The sequence below is a fragment of the Ambystoma mexicanum genome, chromosome 1q (assembly GCF_040938575.1).
Source record: "Ambystoma mexicanum isolate Mex_15411 chromosome 1q, UKY_AmexF1_1, whole genome shotgun sequence".
Taxonomy (NCBI): Eukaryota; Metazoa; Chordata; class Amphibia; order Caudata; family Ambystomatidae; genus Ambystoma; species Ambystoma mexicanum.
Window position 1 is genome coordinate 308,573,818 of NC_090922.1, and position 23,680 is coordinate 308,597,497.

The window sequence follows — 23,680 nt, forward strand, 5'->3', positions numbered from 1 at the left end:
GAGTTTTCCCACAGTTGATCAGAGAGGATCTGGAGCTGGGAGGCCTTATAGTATTCTAAGAAATCACGGAACCCCATGCCCCCCTTATCCTTCGGCAAGATCAGCGCTGCATATGGGAATCTGGGTTTCGAGTCTGCCCACAGAAATGCCAATAGTGAGCGATTGACCTCTACTAGAAATGCTTCGGGAACCACAACCGGGGGAGACTGGAAGAGAAATAAGAATCTAGGGAGAACATTCATTTTAATTGAGGTAAATCTCGCGGCCGAAGAGTTAGCTTGGACCATCTGTTCATGTCTGCTTTAACCGTGTTCCATAAGGGCTTATAATTTGCATCAAACAGATTGGCTAAGGACGTTGTGATCTTTACCCCCCAAATATCTAATGCTTTTGTCTGTACTTGAAAACCCCACTCTGCTACGAGCTGCGCGGGGAAATCGGCGTTTGGTTGTAGCGGCAAAGCTATTGTTTTCTTTAAGTTGGCTCGAAATCCTGACAGTGTCCCATATTCCCTCATGGTTTCGAAACGGGCTGGGATTGAGTTTAGGGGATGGGTGAGGTATGTTAGGATGCCGTCCACAAACATTGCAAGCTTGTATTCCCTTCCTCCTCTTACTATTCCGTGAATTTGGGAGTTAGATCGGACTATTTGTGCAAAAGTTTCCACTACTAGGGCATACAACAGGCGGGTGAGTGGACAGCCCTGTCGCATGCCTCGGGTCAAGTCGAAGGAATTTGGAGTGATGCCACTGACCAAGACTGGCTGAAGCGCTGTGATGTAGCGCGAGTGCACCCCGAGCCCACACCATGCAAAAGCCTGCCCACTTCATGACTGCGTTTAGAAAGGGCCATTTGACGCGGTCGAATGCCTTTTCAGCATCGATGGACATTAAAATAGGGGAGTTTTCATTCTCGTCGATGTAAGCCATGAGATCCAGAGTTTTGCAAATATCCGCCCCTTGACTGCCTTTCACGTAGCTGACTTGGTCGGTGTGGACTTGCTGGGGGAGGACCTGGGCTAAGCGGGAGGCCCGAATACTGGCATAGATCTTTGTATCCACGTTTCTAAGAGATTGGACGATATGGCGCGCATTCTAAGAAGTCCTTCCCTTCTTTGGGAATTACTACTAATCTCGTTTCGGTGAAGGATTGGGGGGCTTGTCCTGATGCTAGGATTGAGTTGAAAAGCTTGGTCAAGAAGGGGGACAGGGAGTTAGTTTGCTATGTAGAAAGCCAGCATGTATCCATCCTGTCCCGGTGCTGAACCCGCTTTTAGATTAGAGGTGGCAGTTTGGATTTCTTCAAGCGATATCAGGCTATTTAGTGTATCTAGGTGGGCTTGTGCTATTGGGGGCAGAGGAAGACTAGACAGATGCTGTTCAATTTCGGGGTCTGACCCTACCCCCTCAGCAGAGTATAGTGTTGTGTAAAATCTCAAAGCATTCTGCTATTTCACTGGGTTTGGTAAGCAATACTCCCTGTTGATTTTTGATTTTGTATCGCCCTGTCTGCTCTTTGTTTGCGTAGACGATTGGCCAACAAGGTATGGGCTTTATCGTCTTTAGATACCTCAATTGTGTTAGGGCGCTGTGCTGCCAGATGTCTTTTAATTCCTCTGGGAGCACTCTGATCTGACCCAGGATTGTGTCCGCTTCCACTGGTCGCCAATGGAGATCCTGTTCCCGTTGCGTGATCTCAGGTTTCAGCTCTTCCTCCATTGTCAACCTGATTTTATTTTTGTATGCCCCTTCTGCTATAAGGATCCCCAATATTGTGGCTTTCCCCGCTTTCCAGACTGTGTTCAGTGGTAGCTCACCTGTATTGTTCATGTTGAAGTAGTCTTATTGCTTTTGTGAGGATGCCTTTAAATATGGGGACTCTGCTGTGATTGTCATTACAGACCCATCTCCGTTCTATACCTTGGGGAGGACCAAGATCCAAATCCAACTTACATAATTCGTGGTCCGACCAGACCACTATCTCTATGGATGCACTAAACATTGATTTTTCGTTCCGCACCCAACAGCTGGTAAGCTATTCGCGAGTATGTGAAATGCGGGGGAGAGTAAAAGGTGAAAGCCCTACCCATCGGATGTGCTACACGCCAGGTGTCTATTAGGTGGTGTTCCCTTAGTTGGCTCAAATCTTTCCCCTTGGAAACTATTTGGTGGGCAAGCGTTTTTATCTCATTGAGTCCCAGTCCCATTTGGGGTCTGCTACAACATTTGAAATCCCCCCTACACACCAGCGTGCCTTCTCGACAGCCCAGCCCTCCAGGAACTCGAATAGGGACTCGCTGAATTGAGATTGGTTCTGTTTAGGAGCATACGCGGAGCAGAGCGTGACCATAATTTCCCTTTCAGGGCTATGAACCTACCCTGGATGTCCCTATGGATATTTAGTTTAGTTTGTTTATTTATAAAGCGCATCCGAACCCTCAGGTAACTGGGCGCATAATCATGTGTACAGCAGAGTTACATATCGTTACACGAGCATCATGGTACAACGGACAGAGCGTACATTAGTCCAGGCTCTGAATATTTACATACAAGAGTAGAATATACCGAGAGAAGTATGAGCAGAGAATATGCAGGAAAGAAGTTACAGTGGTTAATGCGGACCGGGTTACAGGTTGGTCCTAAGTAGGCTGTCGGTAGAGTAAAAATAGCTACCGGTGGAGAGCGGCGGCTAGCAGGTCATGTCAGTGAAAGTCTGGATGTTTAGGCTAGTAGCCATGATTTTACCATTGCTCTGAATGGCCAGAAAGCGGCTTCCGATCTAATTGAAGTGGGGAGGGTGTTCCAGCATTGTGCTGCAAGCACTGGAAAACTGGAGCCCCCTGCTGTTTTTAGGTTATAATTGGGGATCTTTAGTTGGTGTAGATAAGGTGTTCTGGTGGGTCTAATGGGGCAGTGTCTAGAGAATTGTCGGAAAGGTAACGTGGGGCAGTAAGTGATAGGCACTTGTGGGTGATGACAAGTGTTCTTAACTTGATGTGTTCTATCTGGAGGCCTACCGACTTCCTACACAGAATACCCACTCCGCCCCTCTTCCCAAAGCCCATAACGTGTCCCCAATATCTCTGCCTATTATTCTACGTCTCCCCCCTCGGCCCCCTTAGGCATATTTTGTCTCCTGCACAAATAAGACATCTAGTTTCGACAGCTTGAATTGGCTTGCTAACATAGAGCGTTTTTGTGGTGAATTGAGGCCCTTGACATCAAGGGACCCAAATATTATACCATCAGGTGGTGTCATATCGGGAGGTATGTTGCTGCTGAGTAATCCCGCTAAGGCATGTTGGCCGAAGATAACTGGTCAAACTACATTCAGAGAGTTGCTGTGTAAGTAATGTGTGGAGCTGTAGTAGTGGGGATGCAAAAATGTGGAATTGCGGCTCTTTCCCTTCGATGAGTATGTCCCCTCCCCCCCCACCCACCACTCTCCCTGGAAGTTGCCGAACCCGGCATTTTATTACAATGGAGACCCGCTCAAACGGAGAAGGGCCACACAACAAGGGCCCCGATCCGGGCAAATGTTCGAAGCTACTAAAACACCAAAAATCTCATGGCAATAACCTCATGCAGTACAGATCGGTAATATATATTTCATTTTCTTATAACCTTTTAAAAAGACCAACAATTTTCTCCCACCAACAATACCGGAATCTTTTCCGGCGCATGTGTAGGACGAGTACGCTTATCAAGTCAAAGCACTCGCCAGCCTGTTCGTCACACTTTCACAGGTATGTGGAAACAGAAAAAAACAAAGGTGCAACTTTTCTCAGGGCGTATTGAGCCACTTGTATTTCATTTTCCGGGGGGCGCGGCCCCTTCTGGGGGACATGGGCAGTGTGTTTTGCAACAGTCCTGTGGGTCTCCTGGATATGTCCCCGACAAGGTCTGTTGTGCCCGCCTGCAGGGTTTCCAAGACCCCCCGTACCCCACCCGGGCTCCTCCTCCAAAGTCACTGTATAGCTTTCTCCCTCATGCTCAAAGCCTAAGGAGAAGGGGAACCCCCAATGATCTCTCGTTCCTGCAACCAGGCTGTCAGGGGGTGGCATAACCTTCTATTCAGTGTGGCGGCAGAGAGTTCTTGAAAGAGTTTCACACTGGACCCCTCAAACTCTATGGGCTCTCTTTCCCTTACTCTTTATAAGATTTCCTGCTTTTGCCTGAAGTAGTGACATTTTACGAGGACCGGCCTCTGGATTTTTGGAGGGCCACCAGCTCTATGAACTCTGTCGAATTCAAAGACGGGGGGGGGGGTGATGTGTTGCCAAAGAGGGACGCCACCAATGCCTTTACTCTGCTTTCCAAGCCGACTGAGATTTCACCATGTTTCTCGCATATGCCCATAATGTGGATGTTCGTCCTTCGTTGCCGGTTTTCCAAGTCGTCCAGTTTCAGCTCTGTCCCGCTCCTTTTTGTTCCAAACCTGAAATCTAACTGCACAGTTCATTGCAGTTATTTCGCAAGAGAGCTGATTATGTTCTACCGCTTCCATCCGGTCCTCGACCTTGGCCATTCTTGTTTGTAGGTCTGAGACCGTTTCCGTGAGGGTAGATTTTATTGAGCCGATCTCGCCAAGTAAAAGACGAATATCCGATTTGGTGGCACTGTCTCGGTCATTTCCTGGAATTTCTGGAGAACTTTGGACCTCGTCTTGTTCCATGATCCTTGGAGTGTGGCAGAGCAACCGTAGTTTGATATGGGTGTACGGGTCCAGCTCTTCTAAGGAAAATCAAAAGTTTCAATCTCAGGCTCCTTGCAAGAGTGTTTATTAACAGCACTGAAGCTGCTGTGTCTATCGCCAATGGGGGCTTACTGTTCTCCCTTTTTCCATGTTGGAGTCTAGTGGGGGGGCTGCTCCAGCCAGCGCTGCTTCGGGTGGGGTTGTGCACGATAGGGTTCCTGTCTGTTTAATTGTGCTTTATCTTTCTTGGGTTTCCTATCAGCTCAACAGCACTTTGTTTTCCTTGACCTAATTTTTTTTTTTTTTTTTCCTCTTCTGTTCCTCCTTTTGTTCCTCTTACTTTGTATTCCTGCGCAGACCCCCTTACACGGGTCATGAGCTTTATGGCTTCTGAGCGCACCTCTCTGCTGGTGGGAGAACTGCATGTTAAGATGCAGGTGTTTGAATTGGGGAGCCTGTGGGTCGACTTGGCATGCCTCCTCCACTTCGATGTATTCTTAGGGTGTGCCCTCTGCGCTGTTTTTGGTGTGGGAACGTCTAAAGCGCTCTGCCGCCGTGCTGCCTGTGGTTCATGCTAGAATTTTCCTCACCTCTCCAGGGGATCCAATGGAGGATGTAAAGGAGTGTATGTTGGATAGTCTGGGGGCGGAGGGGTTGGTTGTGCAATCTGGGCAGGGGCACTCGGTCTGGAGGGTATCACTGCACCTCCTTCGCGTGCCTGCAGCGGAGCTTACAGACTGCTAAAAGGTCTGAGTTTGTACAGAGTGTGGAGAGACGGAGGGTGCTCCGTGTCGTTAGATCGGGGCACGGTGATCACACTGGACTGGGCTCCCCACGTGCTGTGCAAATTCTGTATTTGGGTAAGTTATTGCGCCATGGGCGCATTGAGAGTGGGTGAAATGGGCCAGTGTGTGTCCTTCGGGGCCTCCGATAGTCTGAGGAGTAATTCACAGGCCTTCGTCAGTGTGCAGGGCTGGTGCTACGGGCCGACGCCACTGGCAACTCGCGATTGCTGTACGCCCAGCCGTGCGTATGCGCTGGGGTTGTAAGGTACCACAGATGCCTGTAGGGGTCAGGGGGACCACGGCTTAGAGCAGAGTTCTGAGCAGGTGGGGGGCGGGGGAGATATCAACTCCTTCTATCCTTCGGGCGCCGTGCAAGTGCTTCGTGCCCCATCAATCTCATTACCCGCAGCACTCCCGCAATCCGAAAGGATGGTGCGCCTCGGAGGGGGTCTGGAGTCTGCTAACTTCTTTCTGATGAGTACGGAGCAGCTATGGAGGGCTTTTCTTCTTGTCACTGCAGTCCGAGCCCAGAACCTGTGTTAAGCAAGATTGTATGTAGTACCCTTTGGGTGCACTACAACAACCCTGACCTCCTGGCAATAGGAACCCAACCTTTGGCATAAGCTTGTACTACACAGGATGGTAGCGTGTTGAGCAGCCAGGCTTATCTCAAGGTGTCAATGTGAGCTGTAGGTGAGTTATACAGAGATTCTCAGTGACAAGTAGTCAATTAAACACTTACACACAAGGTTTCCTGAATAAACAATTATTCATGTATTTATCTGTCAGTTAGGGTAAGCCTTCTTCGAAGGGAGCAATATAACCGTAACACTCAAATAAACTTCACAAAATACACACTCTTAATATCTCTAAATCAGTGAGTACTCTTTTGGGATGGCCCACAGACACAACCTACACCCTCAGGTGACTTCAATAGCTAGGGTGCTGGGGACATTAATATATAACTGTTGTATTTAGAATCATTTAGCAGTAAGCCAAAGGAAAAGGTTATTAGAACATACAAGAGACCACAAATATTCTTAAGCAGGCAAATACGTTCAGATCCCCTAATAAGAGTCATTCAGTAGAACAGGCTAAACCAAAGTCAGTGGGCAAAAGTCTATATGAGCTGAAGCACTTCTTTGCAGGTAAGTAAGAAAAGTATTTGCATAATGTTTTAGAAGTCCTTGAAGAAAAAGAAGAATCAATGTAGGACCACAATCTGTTGAGACTTGTGAGTAGCAGATAATGCAAACAACTCTACAGCAAGAGGTAAGTTCTCTCAGACTTTTACAGTACCTTTGTATTGAAGAAAGTGCAGCAGATGACTTCTGTTACTGAGCAGCTCTGCAGATCTCTCTGTTCCTGGGCCTCATTCGTGGGGACAAGAGGAATGACTTCTGGGGACTCCTGCACTGCAATGGGACGGTCACTGCTCGCAACCGGCAATCTTAAAACAAGTGGCTGTTCAGTATTTCAGCTCCTTGCGTCTACTGCAAATAGCAAAACAGCGGTTCCTGGCTGTCAAGATGGGCTTTCCTTGCTTCGGGGGTCCCGCACTCTGAGGGGGCTCTGGCTCGGCCAGTCCTGCTTCCTGGGAGTCGGTAAGATCTTCCTGGTGCTCTTGGCCAGCTTAAAAGCAACACATACAATCTGGTGATCCTCTCCTTGGTGTTTTGGTTTCCAGCAGCAACTCTGTGGAAGGTCTACCAGCTCCTAGAGAATGTCCAGGTGGCTTACTTGGGAGTTGATTGGTCCCACCCACTCAAGGATAGAAGTCGTCCCTGCAGGGGCTTCTCTGTCGATACGAATTTGGAGTTTCAGCAGAGCAGCAGGGCTTCACCAGGCAAACCAACGGTCGAGGAGTTGCAGCAGGCGTCCTCTTAAAGTTCTTCTTTGGTTCCTTTGTCCAGTGGTCGACTCTGCCTAACAAGCAAAAAGCCTCACCTTTTATTCAGTTCTCTCCCATTCATTCCAGCCTCGCTGTCAGTCACCCAGCAGGGTAGCTGTCCTTTCCGGACAGTCAGCCGGCCAATCACTACAGAGTGCATTTGGGTCTCCTAGGAGGCTAAGCATAGAGAGTTTCGGGCACCTCCCTCTCTTCCTGCCCACCCCAGATACCCTGGAGCCGGAGGCGGGCTTCAATCGTGAATCCCGCCAAAGGCAAAGCGAACAAAGGACCAAACCTGGTTTTGCAAGCAGAGTAAATCTCAAGAAGGACCTTTTTGTAGTGAAATGGGGTGCAAGCACCATTTTGGGACCAGCCCACACACTATAGCACACCTCCCACTAACGGGTTCGACTCTGCGCGACAGCCATGAACCCACAACTGGAGAGATGATACTTTCAGCATAAACTAAACATTTAACAGAAGGCAAAATATAATTTTAGCAACAATTGGGAATAAAAATAAAATTTAAGAATAATCACAAATAATTAGAACACAGACTTACGTTCCTTGTATATGAGCACTGGGGACCCAGGCTCATCTTAAACAAACTGCTACTCATCAATCCAGGTGCCTCCCCTCCTATCTTTCAGCCAGTTGTTAAGAGAGCGGGTCACAAGGAGCCGGAGGGGTATATCAAGCTCCGGGCACTTGCTCGATGCCAGTCCATGGAAGAAGCCCCCCTGGGTCATCTGTGAATGCATTCTTGTACCTTCGTACTGTCAGTAGGCGTGACGCAATATTCTAGAACTTTCTCAGTACAAAACATGTCTACTAATGGAAAAAACTCAGCTATGTGAATTTCCAAAAGCGCCCCCTTTTCTTCCCCTCCCAACTCGGGCCCATCTGCGAAAGCGCAGGAATGTCTCTTATCAGTAATGGCCGGGTTGAGGCAGCAATTTCTCATGCGAAAGAGGATTTGTTTACGAAGCATGGCAGAGCCACGGTTGCAAAGAAAGAATATTCCCGGAGAAGCCTGAAACAGTATGCATTGCAATGAACCCCTAGTGAGCAAGCTTTACCGGGCCTGCACTCTGCTAGCTAGTGTCTTGATACTACAAGACTAGCTATCTAAGCGCTATAATGCTTTAAGCACTCAAATACAGGTCTCTATTAGCTACTAAACGTGGGCCTCTTCCCTGCTTTAGCACGCTATGAATGTAACCTTCCATCCCTTTGATGCCTGCATGTTCAATGTAGCTCACTATGCTTGGCATGTAGGCGCTACTAAGCATTGCTAATCAATCTATAAAGGTCTGTTTCATCATTTAGTACACACTTCGAATAAGCTGTTAGTCTTGGCTGTTAATGCAGCCATCTAAGGACCTAATATGTAATATGGTAAGCTCAGCAGGCTAATGCACCCAAGGAAAATGAAACTTCCTTCACACTACACCTTTCCACAAAGCAATGGCGAAAAAAGAAGACCGGGGCCATTTTGACAAAAATGGCATCCTTGGGTGCTTTACTGCAGCTGCGAACGCAGCCCGCAGTAAATGCACACCACGGTATTTATAAGTAAACTACTGCCACCAGCCATTCATCGAGGAAAGGGTAAGATAAAAATGTTACATGAGAAGCGAGACAATGGGGATACAAAGTAACCCCCCCAGCACCCTACTGTGAAACCGTGTGTCCTGGGTCTAGAAAGTAATAAATGTAAGTAAAGTCAATTTCACTGTATTGCTCTGGGAAACTGTAGTTTATCCCAGAGAAGGTATTTAAACCTTTAGGAAATCTTGAAGACTTCCCTGTGTCACTGCACTGAAGGTGCTGTGTGTCACAATGTAAAATATGATGCCTATGGAGTTTGTCAGACTCCATAACCAAAAAAAACGGTGTTGAAAATCACATTAAAATACACGAGAGAGTGGGAAAAGAGTCTCTCTCTCCAGGTTAAAAAAAAAAAATCAAATTCTCAAAATCCAGCAAAGTTGCTGGGGGTCTCTAAGGTGAGGGAATTAGCACATTTCTGAGAATTCTCCCTAGCAGCCCGCCATCTTGCAACCGCCCTGTCGCATCCGGGTGAATCCCTCTCGGTGCTCGTTCACAAAGAGATAAGCTGCAGTTCTGCTCCTTACTTCACCTTGGGGTGCCCCAGTACTTTGGTGTCAAACGTGTGGTCAAAATATTATGTTTCCTCAAATGTGATGATTTGCCGTATTCTTGTTCCTGGAGAGGGAGACGAAGGCTTAGGCAGCTATCACGTCTGTGCCCCCTGATGGTCACCCCATGCAACATTTTTGGTTACGCTTACTACAATTCGTGGCAGGTGGCAGTGGGTTACTGTTTCCTACCTTTGTGTATTTTTACCGCGGGCTGCAATTGCAGCTGCTGTAAAACAACCATGGGCCATTTCTTGTCGAAAAAGTCCTTCTCGAGATTTACTCTGCGCGCCAAACCAGGTTTGATCCCTTTGTACATTTTGTCTTTGGTGGGATTCACTGGTAAAGCCCGCCTCTGGCTCCAGCGTCTCTGGCAGGGACAGGAAGTGAGGAAGGTGCCAGAAATGTCCATGTGCTTATTCCCCTTGGTTACAGGAATGCACCCAAAGGTGATTGGCCAGCTAGCTGTCCTTGGAGGACAGCCACCCTGCTGTGCGAGTGACAGCTAGGCTGCGAATGAATGGGAGAAACCTGCATAAAAGGCCAGGCTTTTTGCTTGGAAGGCAGAGTCGACCACTGGACGAAGGAATCCGAAGAAGAACTTGGAAGAGACGCTTGCTCAATTAACATTGGCTATCCTGGCCCTCTGAAAGACTCTTCTTACCTCAGACTTTGCGCTTTAACTATTCCCCAGGAAAGGGTTAATTTACTTTGAATTTGAGGGTTCAAAATATACTTACCCGTAAGAATATTTGTTAACCATTGTTTCATCCCTTCCTCTTTTCCCTTTCACACTAACCTCAGTATTGCTCTAAATGTACCGGTGATATATCAGTGTCCACATTTTCCTAGTTATTTAAGTCACCTTAGGGTGTAGGAAGAATCTGTGTGCCGTCCCAAATGGGTATTTACGTATTTACTGATTTAAAGAAACTGAGTGTATTCTGATGTGTGGATGTGTGTGTGTGTGTGTGTGTGTGTGTGTGTGTGTGTGTGTGTGTGTGTGTATATATATATATATATATATATATATATATATATATACTTTTTCTTTGATTTATATTTGTAATACAACTTTACAAATTATTTTTAAAACAAGAATATAAACAAAAATTCAGTACAGTCCAAAGAAATACAATTTTAAACAATTGAGATAACAAATCATCTTGAAGTAAAATCATGACCCTAACAAAAAACAATTGTCATTGAGATATATATATATCAGAAAGTAAATTATATCATATACAAATTCCTAAAATTATCGGCATTGTCTTAGATATTTCTCTGTTACACACTTCAGGTCAATGTATTTTTATCCTCCAATATACTTATTTTACCCAAATAACGAATCATTGCAAGATTCAAGGATACTCTTCCAGCCTGACACACCATAGACCATAAGATGTCTGTATCAGTTAAAATATATTCTTTAAAGAACTTTCTTAAGTGTTCTGTCTAGTCATTTCTGTTTGCCTAGTTGATTGTCATGTGGTTTGTGAGGGTGGTTGAGCACGAGGTGGTTAACGGTTGGGTTCTATCTGGTAGTTGCAATGTTTCTTTTGATGGGTTGGTAACTTCTTTGATAGTCTTGGCTAGTTGTTGATTGGGGTTACTCACCTTTTTTATTTTGGGTTTCCAAAAAATGAGTTGATGTGCTGCACCTGTATTATGGCATGCTTCCCAAAGAATTTTAGCAAATGCCATTTGAGTTTTCTGTGTAGCAAATTGTTGTGAGTGAACATCCAGGCACTCCAGTGGAATAAGGGATTTCACAGGGATGTGTGTCCTATCATGTGGCACAACTGATTTCCTGAATATACCACCTTAATGGGACAACCTGGGACATGGGGTGCCTGCTTATTAATGGCTCCTGTGGCCAAACCAACCTCTGGAGATGTGTTCATGTGCACCAGTACAATGCCACTGTTGGGGAGAATTCTCAAATAATTGCCAATTCCTCCCACCTTAGAGCCCTCAAGCTCTTTTGCTAAAACTTTGGGACTTTGTACTTTTAAATCCAATTGTTTTTTTCTGTTTCTTTTTGGTTATGGAGTCTAACAAACTCCATAGGCATCATCTTTTACAATTGTGTCCCAAAGCACCTTCAGTGCAGTGCCACAGGGTAGTCTTTCAGATTTCCCAAGGTTTAAATACTTTCTCTGGGATCAACTACTGTTTCCCAGAACAATGGATTGAAATTGATTTCACTTAGCCCTGTACATTTCTAGAGCCAGCACACCCCATCTTACAATAGAGTGCTGAAGGGGTTACTTAGTATCCCTATGTCTAGTTACTCATGCAACACTCAAATGTTACCCTTTCCTCTTAGAATGGCTGGTGGCACTGGTTTTACAATGAACTACCATTATTTAACCCGACCGCGAACTGTTCGCAGCTCCGGTAATGTTAAATCGCAGGAGCCATGTTTTTCAAGATGCCGCCTGAGCCTCCTTTGTTAAAACGAGTCCCTGTCTTCTTTTCTCGCCATTTCTTTGTGGAAAGGTTTTCTCTGCCCGCCAAACCAGGTTTGGTCTCTTTGTTAATTCGCCTTGGCGGGCTTCAGGAGTGAAACTCACCTCTGGCTGGAGGGTGTCTGGGGTAGGCAGGAAGTGAGGGAGGTGCCCGAAACTGCCTGTGCTTAGTTTCCTAGGAGACCCAAATGCAGTCTGACGATTGGCTGGCTGACCTGTCCGGCAAGGACAGCCATCCTGCTGGGTGAGTGGCAGATAGGCTGGAATTAATGGGAGAGAACTGAATAAAAGGCAAGTCTCTTGGCTTGGAAGACAGAGTCGACCACTGGACGAAGGAACCGAAGAAGAGCTTGAAGAGGACGGCTGCTGGAACTCCTTGACCGTTGGTTTACCCGGTGAAGCCCTGCTGCAGGTCTGAATCGCCAAGTTCGCATCGACAGAGAAGCCCTGCAAAGGGCGACTTCTCCCTTTTTGAGTTTGTAGGACCAATCAACTCCCAAGTAAGCAACCTGGACACCCATCCCGGAGCTGGTTGTATTTCCTCAGTGCTGCAGGAACCCGTAGAGCCAGGGAGAGGGACACCATATTGTGTGCTTTGCTTGTTAAGTTGGCCGAAAGCTTTTAGAAGATCCTCCAGACTACCACGAAGCAGGATTGACCAAGCCTGACTCCCCCCCCCCCTCCCCCTCAGTTGAGTGCGGGACCTCAGATGTAAGGAAAGTCCACCTTGACAGCCAGGAAGTCCACCTTGACAGCCAGGAACCGCGCTTATTGCTATTTGCTGAACCGCAAGGAGCTGAAATGCGAAACAGCCACTGAAAGTAAAGTTTGCCGGTTGCCAGCTTTGACAGTGCCAGTACATTGCAGGAGTCCCCTAACGCCCTCCCTCTTGTCCCCACAACTGAGGCCCAGGAACAGTGAGATCTGCAGAGCTGTACAGGAACATAAGTCTTCAGCTGCATCTTTTTTTCTTTACTAAGGTACTGTAAAACTAGCCTAAGAGAACTTACCTTTTACTGTGGAAGTCTAATCGGCTTGTGGCCCTACATTTGATTCTTCTTTTTACCAAAGACTCCTAAGAACCTGTGCAAAGACTTTTCCATTTACTTACCCGAAGTGCTGCATCCTATACAAAGACTTTGGCCTATTGACTTTGGCTTAGCCTATTGAATTGAATGACTCTTCTCAGAGCTATCTGAAAGTATTTGCCCTGCTTATGACTATTTGTGTTTCTTGTGTTCTAATAACTTTTGCCTTTTACTTACTTTTTAAAGAGTATTATGTATGCCAACAGTAGGGTATTAATGTCCCCAGCACCCTGGTTACTGAAGTCACCTGTGGGGGTAGGTTGTGTCTGTGGGCCATCCCAAAAGGGCCTTGTCTGATCCAGAAGCTCAGAGTGTACAGTATTGAAGTATATTTGTGTGTTACTATTCTATTGCTCACTTCTGAAGAAGGCTTTATAACTGACAGATAAATACATTATTAATTGTTTATGCAAGAAACTGAGTGTAAGAGTTTATTTGAATACATGCAACTGTGAATCTTTGTAACTCCACTACCCCTCACATTTCCCTCTTGACATAAGCCTGGCTGCTCAACACGCTACCAAAACTGTGTAGTACAAGCTTATACCAAAGGTCGGGTTGCCTATACCTGTAGTCTTGGTTGTTTGTAGTGTTCCCAGAGGGAGGGTACTGCATTCAAACTTTGCCTAACAGCCACCCATATTTGTAGTGTTGTGTGGAACTGTCGCACACTTTGGGGAATCGGCTTTACTGTTGTAGCTTTGTTCATGATGAGCTTTGGGTTCACTGAAATGCAATTTAGGCTGGTTAAGTCGTCCCGACAATGCATACTACTTTGGTAGTGGTCTATATGATGGTTTAATGCCATCTTTCTTTCAAATCTTCATGACCAAATGCAGTTCCACAAAATATCCTGTGAAGGCAGCTTCAGACGTGGACAAATTAACCCATTTAACATTGGTGCAGATTTACTTGGTGTCCCTATTACAATGAACCAACTCCTACTTTATCAGAACTTTTTTTTTTCCCGCAAAAGCTGTAAATGTCTCATTTAGGATGTGAAGGTTGATCAGTAAAATGTTTGTTTGCATCCTGACCAACTATGTTATCCATATAATTATATATTTTGAACAATTGTTTATGGACAGGCTACCGAAGAAGGAGAACCCACGCCGAATCCTCTGGTTGGCAAATTGCTGTCGCACCGATTCTAGTGGAACTGGTCTCTGGGATCCAACATCTGAATACATCTACTTCTGCTCCAGACATTTTGAGAAAAGCTGTTTCGAAGTGGTGGGGATGAGGTGGGTTCACCCTGGCCCTTTTTACATTGTACTGCTGTCGAACAATCCTCTGACATCTGCCGCCTCCTTGACGAACTTGACCTCGGTCTCACCGAGACATGGTTCACGGCCAGCTCTGTCACAAGCTTTGACGCTCTTCTTCCTGATGGCAACAAGATCCTCTCCGTGGCTAGGTCCAACCGTTCTGGAGGGGCTTCCTGCCTCTATCATTGCTACGCAGGCCTGCTCATCTTTCGTATGCCTCGTCTGCAGGCTCTCCATCTCTCTCTCTCTGAGTAGGTGGCTACCGTCTATCGGCCACCTAGTCAGATCTCCTCCTTCCTCTCTGAGTGGGCAGACCTCTCCTCTTCCCTCCTGGTCTCTATCACTTCATTCCTCCTTCTCCGAGACTTCAACATCCACCTGCTTGCTTCCTGTCCTTCCTCCCTTCCTCTGGACTCTTGTGCCCTCTGCATATCTCGCTCTCTCTTCTTCCTATTCCCCCCCTTCCCCCCTCCCAGGACAAGCCAACTCCAACCTACCTTCTCGGTTATCTGACCCATGAAGTGTGCGTCAGTTGAGGCTTTTGCTGCCACTTTCTCACGCCCCCCCCTTCCCCCTTCTGGCTGACTCACACCCTGACACAGCCCACTCTATGCCCCACTCTGCTATACCTGATACTCTGGATGTTCTTGCCCCTGTCGCGAGGATCCGCTTGAAGCCGGAAGCCAAGTGCAACTCCTGGTACGACTCTGACCTCGTCGCCCTCAAACGCAAGTGCAGGGCTGGTGAGAGGAAATGGCATGCTTCTTGTTCATCCTCTGACAAACTGGCCTGCCGCCTGCTCCAAAGGCAATGCCGCCTCTCTGTCCGCACCAAGAGAGCCCGATCTAAGCCCTAGTCTCTACGGCAACCAACAACTCGGCTGAACTCTTTAAAATCTGCAAGGAGCTGGCCAATCCTGCTGCAGTCTCTACCTCTCCTATCCCCTCCCAGGCCCTCTGCACGGCCCTGGCTTCTCATTTCATCTCTAAAAATCAGGACATCCTGTCCTCTCTCTTCCTCTCCTCCTCCTCCTGCCTCTACTCCCCGCTCCCCCTTTGGCCACCCTTCCTCCCCCCCTTCTCTGCCTTTCCCCTGTTCTCCCCAGACAAGGTTTCTAGACAAGGTCCACATTGACACCCTGGCTCCTGCTTTGGCTGACTTCGGCAACGACTCCTTAGCCACTGGAGTCTTCCCTTCCCCTCTGGAGGACTCCCTTGTGCAACCTCTTCTTAAGAAACCCTCTGTTGACCCCTACTGCCCGGCTAACTATGGCCCAATCTCCATCACTCCTTTCCTGGGTAAACTCCTGGAAAAGCTGTCCATCTCCCAGATTTATCTCCACTGACTCTGTTGGTTGTCTCATGATCATCAGTATGGCTTCAGAGCTGGCAGAAGCACCGAAACTGCTCGCCTGAACATCTGTGAAGACCTGCTCTCCAACCTTGATTCCAACACCCCCTGTGTTCTCATCTTACTTGATCTCTCTTCTGCCTTTGACACGGTCAACCATACCATCCTGCTCAACCTTCTCCTTGATAACCTGGGTATCACCGATCAGGCCCTGGCTTGGCTGACTTCGTTCCTCTCCGATCGATTCTCCCAGGTCCAACTTGGGTCCTTCCTCTCCTCTATCTCCATCTCTACCTGTGGTGTTCCGCAGGGATCCAACCACTCTCCCTCACTGTTCAACCAATACCTGGCACTTCTTGCCCACTGCATTGCCGCTCTCTGCCCTAACTTTCAGTGCTACGTGGATGACACTCTGCTCATTTTCAGGCTCCCTTCAGGCACCTCTCCTTCTCTCATCTCTGTCTGTCAGCTATCCAGGAGTGGTGTGCTGCCAATGAGCTCTGCCTTAATGCCAGTAAGACTGAGATTCTCCTCATCGGCACACCTGCTCCCTCATTTCCTGTTACTGTCTGGCCAGCCTCTCTTGGCCCTCTTCCTGCTACCACCTGTGAGGCGAAAAACCTTCGTCATCTTCGACTCCACACTCCTTCGCTCCTCAAATCTGACATCTCTAAGAAGTCACACTACCAGCTGCACCTCCTCTGAGGTATTTTTCCTTTTCTCTCCTTCCCCCAGAAGCTCACTGTCTCCAGAACTCTGGTTCTCTCTAGGCTGGACTACTGCAACAGCCTCTTTCTAAATCTGCCTGCTTCTGCTCTCCGCCCTCTACAACTCACCCGGAACAGGACTGCGAGACTTGTCCTTGGCCTCAAGCCCAGGGATCGGATTTCTCCAGGACTGATATCTCTGCATTGGCTCCCAGTGGCTGCGAGGATTAAGTTCAAAACCCTCTGCATTGTCCACAAGGCCTAGGGCCTAAATACCTTCAACTCTCGCTTCCTAAATATCTTCCATCTCGAGCCCTTAGCTCATCCGCCTCCAACTCCCTCATGGTCAGTCGCTTCTCCAGGCAACATGTTGGTGGTAGGTCCCTTTTTCAGCTGGGGCCTCCCTGCCTCTCTGAAACTTGATGGGAACCATCTCCGGTTCCGGACGCACCTCAAGACCTTGTTCTTTGCTTCTGCTTTCTCTCGTCCTCTCCGCTGCTGAAATCCTGGCTGAAACTGAAAATGTACTGGTCACTAGGCTATCCTCTGTTCTCGGGCCCAGGTCCCCTCCCCGCCAGTTAAATACCTGCACTCCCCGCCCCCCACCCCCCTGAACTCGGCGGCTGTTTCTGTATCCCTGCAGCCCCCTACCAGCACCTGACACCTGATGTCTGCACTTACCCAGGCACTTGCCATCACTTGGCTGCATTTTATTTATTGTATTCATTGGTTTTATTTATTTTATTGTTATCCTATGTACTGCACTGCCCCCTCCCCTTTCCCCCTTGCACTTTTCCCTCTCCCTCCTCCCCTACACTTGCGCGATCTCAATGTCACCTAGCCTAGTAGGATTGTTTGTCTCTGTCTTCCCTCTGTTCCCCCTCCCTTGCCTCATCACACCTTGAAACACTTGTGTATAGGCGCGTTGTAAATGCCATATCATACCCTTGTTAGGTATGTTTTTCTAAGTTACAACTCGTGTGGGACTCTCTAAGATTTATCTCTTAGTATTCAGGACCCAACTCTTAATATAGGCCTGTACTACACACGTTGGTTGTGGCTGAGCAGCCAGGCTTATCTTAGGAAGGGTAATGTGAGCTGTAGAGCAGTACATTGAAATCAGTAAACACATATATACATTTCTGATGTTTGTTAATCTGCTTAGAATCACATGCTGTGCATAGGTCCGACATCCAGTGGTCACTGCGGAGTATTGCATTTTGTTTTTCGTAGTCGAAAAAGGGGACGTCGACAAGGCGTGTCTAACACTATCCCTATAGTGATGTGCGTTGTACCCATAATCCCTCAAGCGTCGAGGTCCCTCAGATTGTTTTTTTCCGCCCAGCTTCTGGTCGCCTTACGCGGAGCTCCTAGAGAGACATTGCAAATACTTACTACGGACCTCGGTCCTTAATTATACTTATTATATTGTTAAAGATCCCTCCCCTCGACGTTAGCTGTGAAGCTGTTCCTCCGTCGAGCAAGTTTTCGACGGAGGGGAAGAGACGGAGGAGATCCTTCGGCGCTGCTGAACACGTGGCCTGGCCTCGCCGGCCAACATACAGTAGGGAGAGTGGGGGTTCGAACTTTTATCTTCTCTTTGAGAATGTCTTTCTTTCTCCCCTATCTTTCCTTTGGGGTTGTTATCACCAGTTATTATTGCCTCAGCTATGGAGAGGACACCTTTTAGTTTTGCCCACGCTGTAGGGGCAAATACACTTGGAAGGACAAACACAAGCTCTGTAATCGTTGCTTGCCCCTCGATCATAAGGAGGACAGCTGCGCGGCCTGTAAGCTCTTGAAACCAAGAACTCTTAAAGAACACAAAGTTAAGAGTTAGGCGGACTACGCTATGTCGAAGTCAGTTTCCTCACCCGCCGCCGCTGTTACAGAAAGTGACGAGGAGGGTGATAACTCGACATCCGTTACGGAAGTCATTAACCCCCAGAAGGAGCGCTCGCGCTCCTCGAAGTCCGTCCCCGGCCCCAACGGGCTCGGCTCACGCCCTGCGTATGGGGACCCCCAGGCGACAAGGACGCACACAGACCCCATAGGCCTAAGCACACAACCCACGGTTCTTCTTCGTCGAAGACGAAGGATCCATCAGCGCCGAAGGGGACGCAGGGCACTCCGGCGTCTACCTCAGACCGTAAGGGTCTCAAGCCCCACCCGAAAACGCAGCTGCGACCAGCGATTGGGCTTTCATCAAAAACGGGCGCTACCCCAAAATCATCCGACGTAACGCTCCATAGAGCGGCCGTCGAGGAACAACGTGTAACGCAGGCAACGTCGACACCAGAGTCCTCTACTGACAAACTCGTTGTCGAGAGCCTGGCGAGAATTGTTTCCGAAGACAAACGTAAGCGGACGACGAAACAAACGTCGAATACCGCACATAAAGCTATGGAAACGCCGAAAAAGCACAATAGTAGCCAGGAACTGCCCCCTTCATCTAAGGACACTTCTGAACTACCGGAGGGCTTTTCAAAGGGCGACGGAAACCTTTCTTCGACGTTGTGGGAGCGCTCTAAGCGTTTTGAAGGTGAAAACACTGATTTCCCCCCTCTAGACTATTCAGGGGTCCCCCATGAGACCCTTGAAAGACTCCATTCTTGTATGGAGAAAATGGAAAGGTTTTTGGGAAACCAAAACCCACCCACACCCAAAAGACCAAGAGAATGGCCCCAGGATGACCCTAGGGTCAAGATTCCTAGGCTGTTTCCCTCTTCTACAGACGTATATGACCTCACTGAAGAGGAGCAATACCTCCAGGAAGATGAGGAGCGTTTGGGTGGAGAGGAAGAACATGAGGAAGAGGGGTTTGAAGAAGATCCTTGCACTAGTGCAGGAGCTTTCGAAGAAGATACAGCTACCTCGCAGCCCTGGCTATCCCCATCGGTGCAGCCTTGGCAATCCCCATCAGTGCACTCGGACCCTGATGTCTTTCACCCTTCTCCTCCCAAGGATTCACCTATTGGAAACACCTCTCCCATAGATGACCAACCTTCACTTAATGCACTATTGCGCAAGGCAGCAGCGCATTTTGAAATGGACACAGGGGAGACTCTTCCTGACATAGACTTTGTAGAGAAAGTTATTAAAGAAAAAGCCCCTGTTAGTCAGTCTATTCCGCTCCTGGCTTCTATAAAGAGAAGAATAACTCCTTCCCTTTCCAATCCTGCCTTAGTCAGAGGGGTCAACCCTCGGATAGAAAAGCTCTTCAGCCCTTCGTCCTCTGACCCTTTGTACATCAGAGGCCATTCTATTCCGGACTCCCTCGTAGTTACTAATACAAGGAAAAGAGCAGGGGTACCACTATCCACTAGTGAGGCACCACCTGACAAAGAGGGCAAGTTGCTCTATGTACTTGGGAAGAGAATCACGACGTCCGCCGCCTTTTCAACTAGGATTGCAAATAACAATTCCCTACTAGCTAGCTACGCAGATGCACAGTGGAGCAAGCTGCGCAGCGAAGCAGAGGACGCACCAGAACCCCTGCGTTCACGCCTGTTAGCTACAATCTCAGAGGGAACTCTTGTAAACCAGGGCATCGTAAAGAACTCCTTAGATGCCGCAGAAACGGCTGGCCGTTCCCTGGTTCAGGGAATACTTCTCAAACGCCATGTCTGGCTGCGCAATTCGGGATTTAAGCCGGAAACCCAGGCTTCCCTGATAAATAAGCCCATAGAACAAACACATCTGTTTGGGAAAGCAGTTGATGAGGCCCTAGAACATGCAAAGAAGGAGTTTGATACCATCAAGACTCTTGACCAAATTTCTAGGCCCCCTAACAGACGCGGCTATGGCAATAGACGCTCCTTTCGTGGCCAACACCAGCAGCAAAACCAACAGCAATTTTACTCTGCTACCAACTGGCCCTCTAACCAGGGTAACAACACCCAGTTCAGTCAAAGAGGCCAACGCCATGGCAGAGGAAGAGGTCGCGGCTCCAGCCCCAAAGGTTCCACGCCCAATACCAACAAATGACCCGAAGATTTGGGTCCCCTCCCATGCATCACCGGTCGGGGGCCGCCTAACCTCGTTCCTTTCAGCATGGGAGGGAATATCGTCAGACCGCTGGGTATTATCCACCATAGCCCACGGATACTGCATCGAATTCAACGGTTCCCCGAAGTACAGACCCCCACGGAACCGACGTATGACACCGGAACACTTCACTATTAAGCTATAGAGGCTGTCCCCCTATCTCAGGTAACAGAAGGTATTTATTCAGTGTACTTCCTTGTACCCAAAAAGGACTTAACCATGCGCCCTGTATTAGATCTGCTCCCAGCGAACAAGTTTGTCAAACCCCAAAAGTTTCGTATGGTGACCTTGCAGGAAGTAATCCCACTGTTATCACAAGTGGATTACATGACAACACTAGACATGAAAGATGCATACTTTCATATTTTAATGTTGCCAGCGCACAGAAAATACCTCAGGTTCAAGATAGAGAACAAACACTACTAGTTCAGAGTACTACCCTTCGGGATAGCATCTGCACCAAGGGTATTCACGAAAGTACTGGCAGTGGCAGCGGCCCACCTGCGCAGGTTATCCATCCCGGTATACCCTTACCTCGACGACTGGCTCATAACAGGGAATTCTTATGAAACATGCTTCTCCAATACCCAAAAGACCGTAGACCTTTTGTTCCAACTGGGCTTCTCCATCAACGAAAAGAAGTCCAGCTTAGACCCCAGCCAAATCAAACAATTCCTAGGGGCTCTAATTCGAACAAAGGACGGCCTCGTCTTCCCCTCCAACGAGAGGGTCCAAAACATGCTGTTTCAGATCCCCCATTATGTGGCAGGTCGAGAGGTGACGGTACGCAAAGCAATGCGTTTGCTAGGGATGATGGCGTCATGTATTTATTTGGTACATCACGCGCGCCTGCGCATGCGCCCAATGCAAGAGTGGCTCAACAGCCAGTGGTGTCAGGCCAGCGGACAATGGGACGATCTAGTGGTGGTCTCGCAGGCCTTGGTTCTCTCGCTACGGTGGTGGACAAAAGGAAACCTGTTATTAGGGAAAACTTTTGCCACACCCGCAGTGGAAGCCACTCTAACCACAGACGCATCCCTCACAGGATGGGGGGGGGGGGCTCACCTATCCCATCAGACTGCTCACGGAGCGTGGACTCCGAGCTTAGCATCCAAGCATATAAGCCTGCTGGAACTATTAGCGGTGTTCAAAGCACTGAAAGCCTTTCAGGAACACCTACAAGGAAAGACAGTGATGGTCCTCACAGACAGCACCACAGCCATGTACTACCTCAACAAGCAAGGGGGCACTCACTCTCCAGGACTGTCCAAGCTGTCCCAGAATATATGGAAGTGGGCTCTCAAACACATGTTCCTACTATCACAACATGTACCAGGGGAACTCAATCTGCTAGCAGACAAACTCAGCAGAGACTTCCCCCTGCCCGAAGAGTACGAATGGCAATTGCACGAAGACATCGTCTTAGACGTCTTCACGCAATGGGGATTCCCGGAAATAGACCTGTTCGCAACTCTGGAGAACTCACAATGCCAAAGTTACGCCTCCAGGTACCCCCAGAACCAGTCCAAAGGGGAACGGTCTGTCGATTCAATGGTCAGGGAAATTTGTTTACTCCTTTCCCCCGACTCCCCTTCTCAACAAAGTGGTGCACAAGATGCACCAGGAGCAGGTTACCATGATACTAGTGGCCCCAATGTGGGCCCGGCAGCCATGGTTCGCTCACTTGATGGAGATGTCCCTATCTCCCCCAGTGAAACTTCCCTGCCCGTACAACATGCTGTCACAGGACAAGGGCAGGACACTGCATCCATGCCCTCAGACCATGAACTTAGCAGCCTGGCTCCTGAAATCATAGAATTTGGACATTTACAACTCCCGCAGAGATGTATGGACATCCTCAGGGAAGCCAGAAAACCTAATACTCCCCACTGCTATTCTAGCAAGTGGAAAAGATTTGTCGTCTGGTGTAAAGGTAAGAGCATCAACCCGGTTGCCTGCTCTCCCACTAACATTGTTCTGTACTTGACCCATTTACTGGATTCAGGTCTAGTGTTCAATTCCATTAAAGTCCACCTAGCAGCACTTTCTGCATACACCACTTCCCAACTTAAAGTGTTGTGGTGGAAGATACCAGTTATCAAGGCCTTCATGGAGGGGGTAAAGAGAATACACCCTCCGATAGCTAACCCAGCTCCCGGATGGGACTTAAATGTGGTACTTTCTAGACTCATGGGCCCTCCTTTCGAACCCATGCACAAGGCAACTCTTAAATACCTCACTCTTAAGACTGCTTTCCTAATAGCTATCACCTCCATTAGGCGAGTAAGTGAACTACAGGCTCTTTCTGTACTAGACCCCTTCGTAACAGTTCACAAGGATAAGGTGGTTCTACGCACACACCCAAGGTTTGCACCAAAATTCATCTCGAAATTTCATGTAAACCAGTCAATAGAACTACCAACGTTCTTTCAAAACCCTTCCAGCGTGGGAGAAAAAAGTCTGCATACACTAGATGTACGCAGAGCTGTCATGTTCTACATGGAAAGAACCAGACCACTGAGAAAGACCTATCAGTTCTTTGTCTCTGTGGCAGCAGGAAGAGAAGGAGATGCAGTTTCAAAGTCCACTATATCTAGATGGATTGTTCAATGCATCACTCTCTGTTACACTCTTGCTAAGAGAGAACTACCCTTCAAGCCAAGAGCACATTCCACTCGAGCTCCCATAGCGTTCATTGCAAATGTTCCCCTTGAGTCCATCTGCAAAGCGGCTACATGGAGTTCTGTGCACACCTTTACAAAACACTACTGTCTAGCTGCACACTCTAGATCTGACTCCCAGGTGGGACAGGCAGTATTAAGACATCTTTTCTCTACTGTTCCTTCTCATAACCCACCGCCAACTCCGGGTACTGCTCGCTAGTCTATGCATAGCATGTGATTCTAAACCGATTAACAAACATCAGAAGACAATGCATTACTTACCGTAAAAGCATTTCTGATGGTTGTATCTGCTTAGATTCACATGCGCCCACCCTTCCTCCCCGCTCGGATGGAAGGAACATAGACATCCTTTTTCTATATCTCTCTTTTCTGTACTCACTCACGTCTAGAAGGCTCCCTCAGGGCAGAAAAATACAGAGGGACCTCGACGCTGAGGGATTATGGGTACAACGCACGTCACTATAGGGATAGTGTTACAGGCACGCCTTGTCGACATCCCCTTTTTCGACTACGAAAAACAAAATGCAATACT

The 23,680-nt window shown here is 48.0% G+C and overlaps 1 protein-coding gene across 5 annotated transcripts in view; it reads left to right on the top strand.

The window, feature by feature from the left end:
- Positions 1 to 23,680, top strand: part of THAP7 (THAP domain containing 7) — a 357,684-nt gene that overhangs the window by 203,393 nt on the left and 130,611 nt on the right. For 3 of the 5 annotated variants that reach the window (XM_069638992.1, XM_069638993.1, XM_069638994.1), the window contains one exon: positions 14,181 to 14,336. The exons of the other annotated variants lie outside the window; for them this stretch is intronic. In XM_069638992.1, the coding sequence (XP_069495093.1) occupies positions 14,181 to 14,336 (156 nt within the window). The remainder of the gene's footprint in view (positions 1 to 14,180; positions 14,337 to 23,680) is intronic. 5 annotated transcript variants of the gene reach the window in all.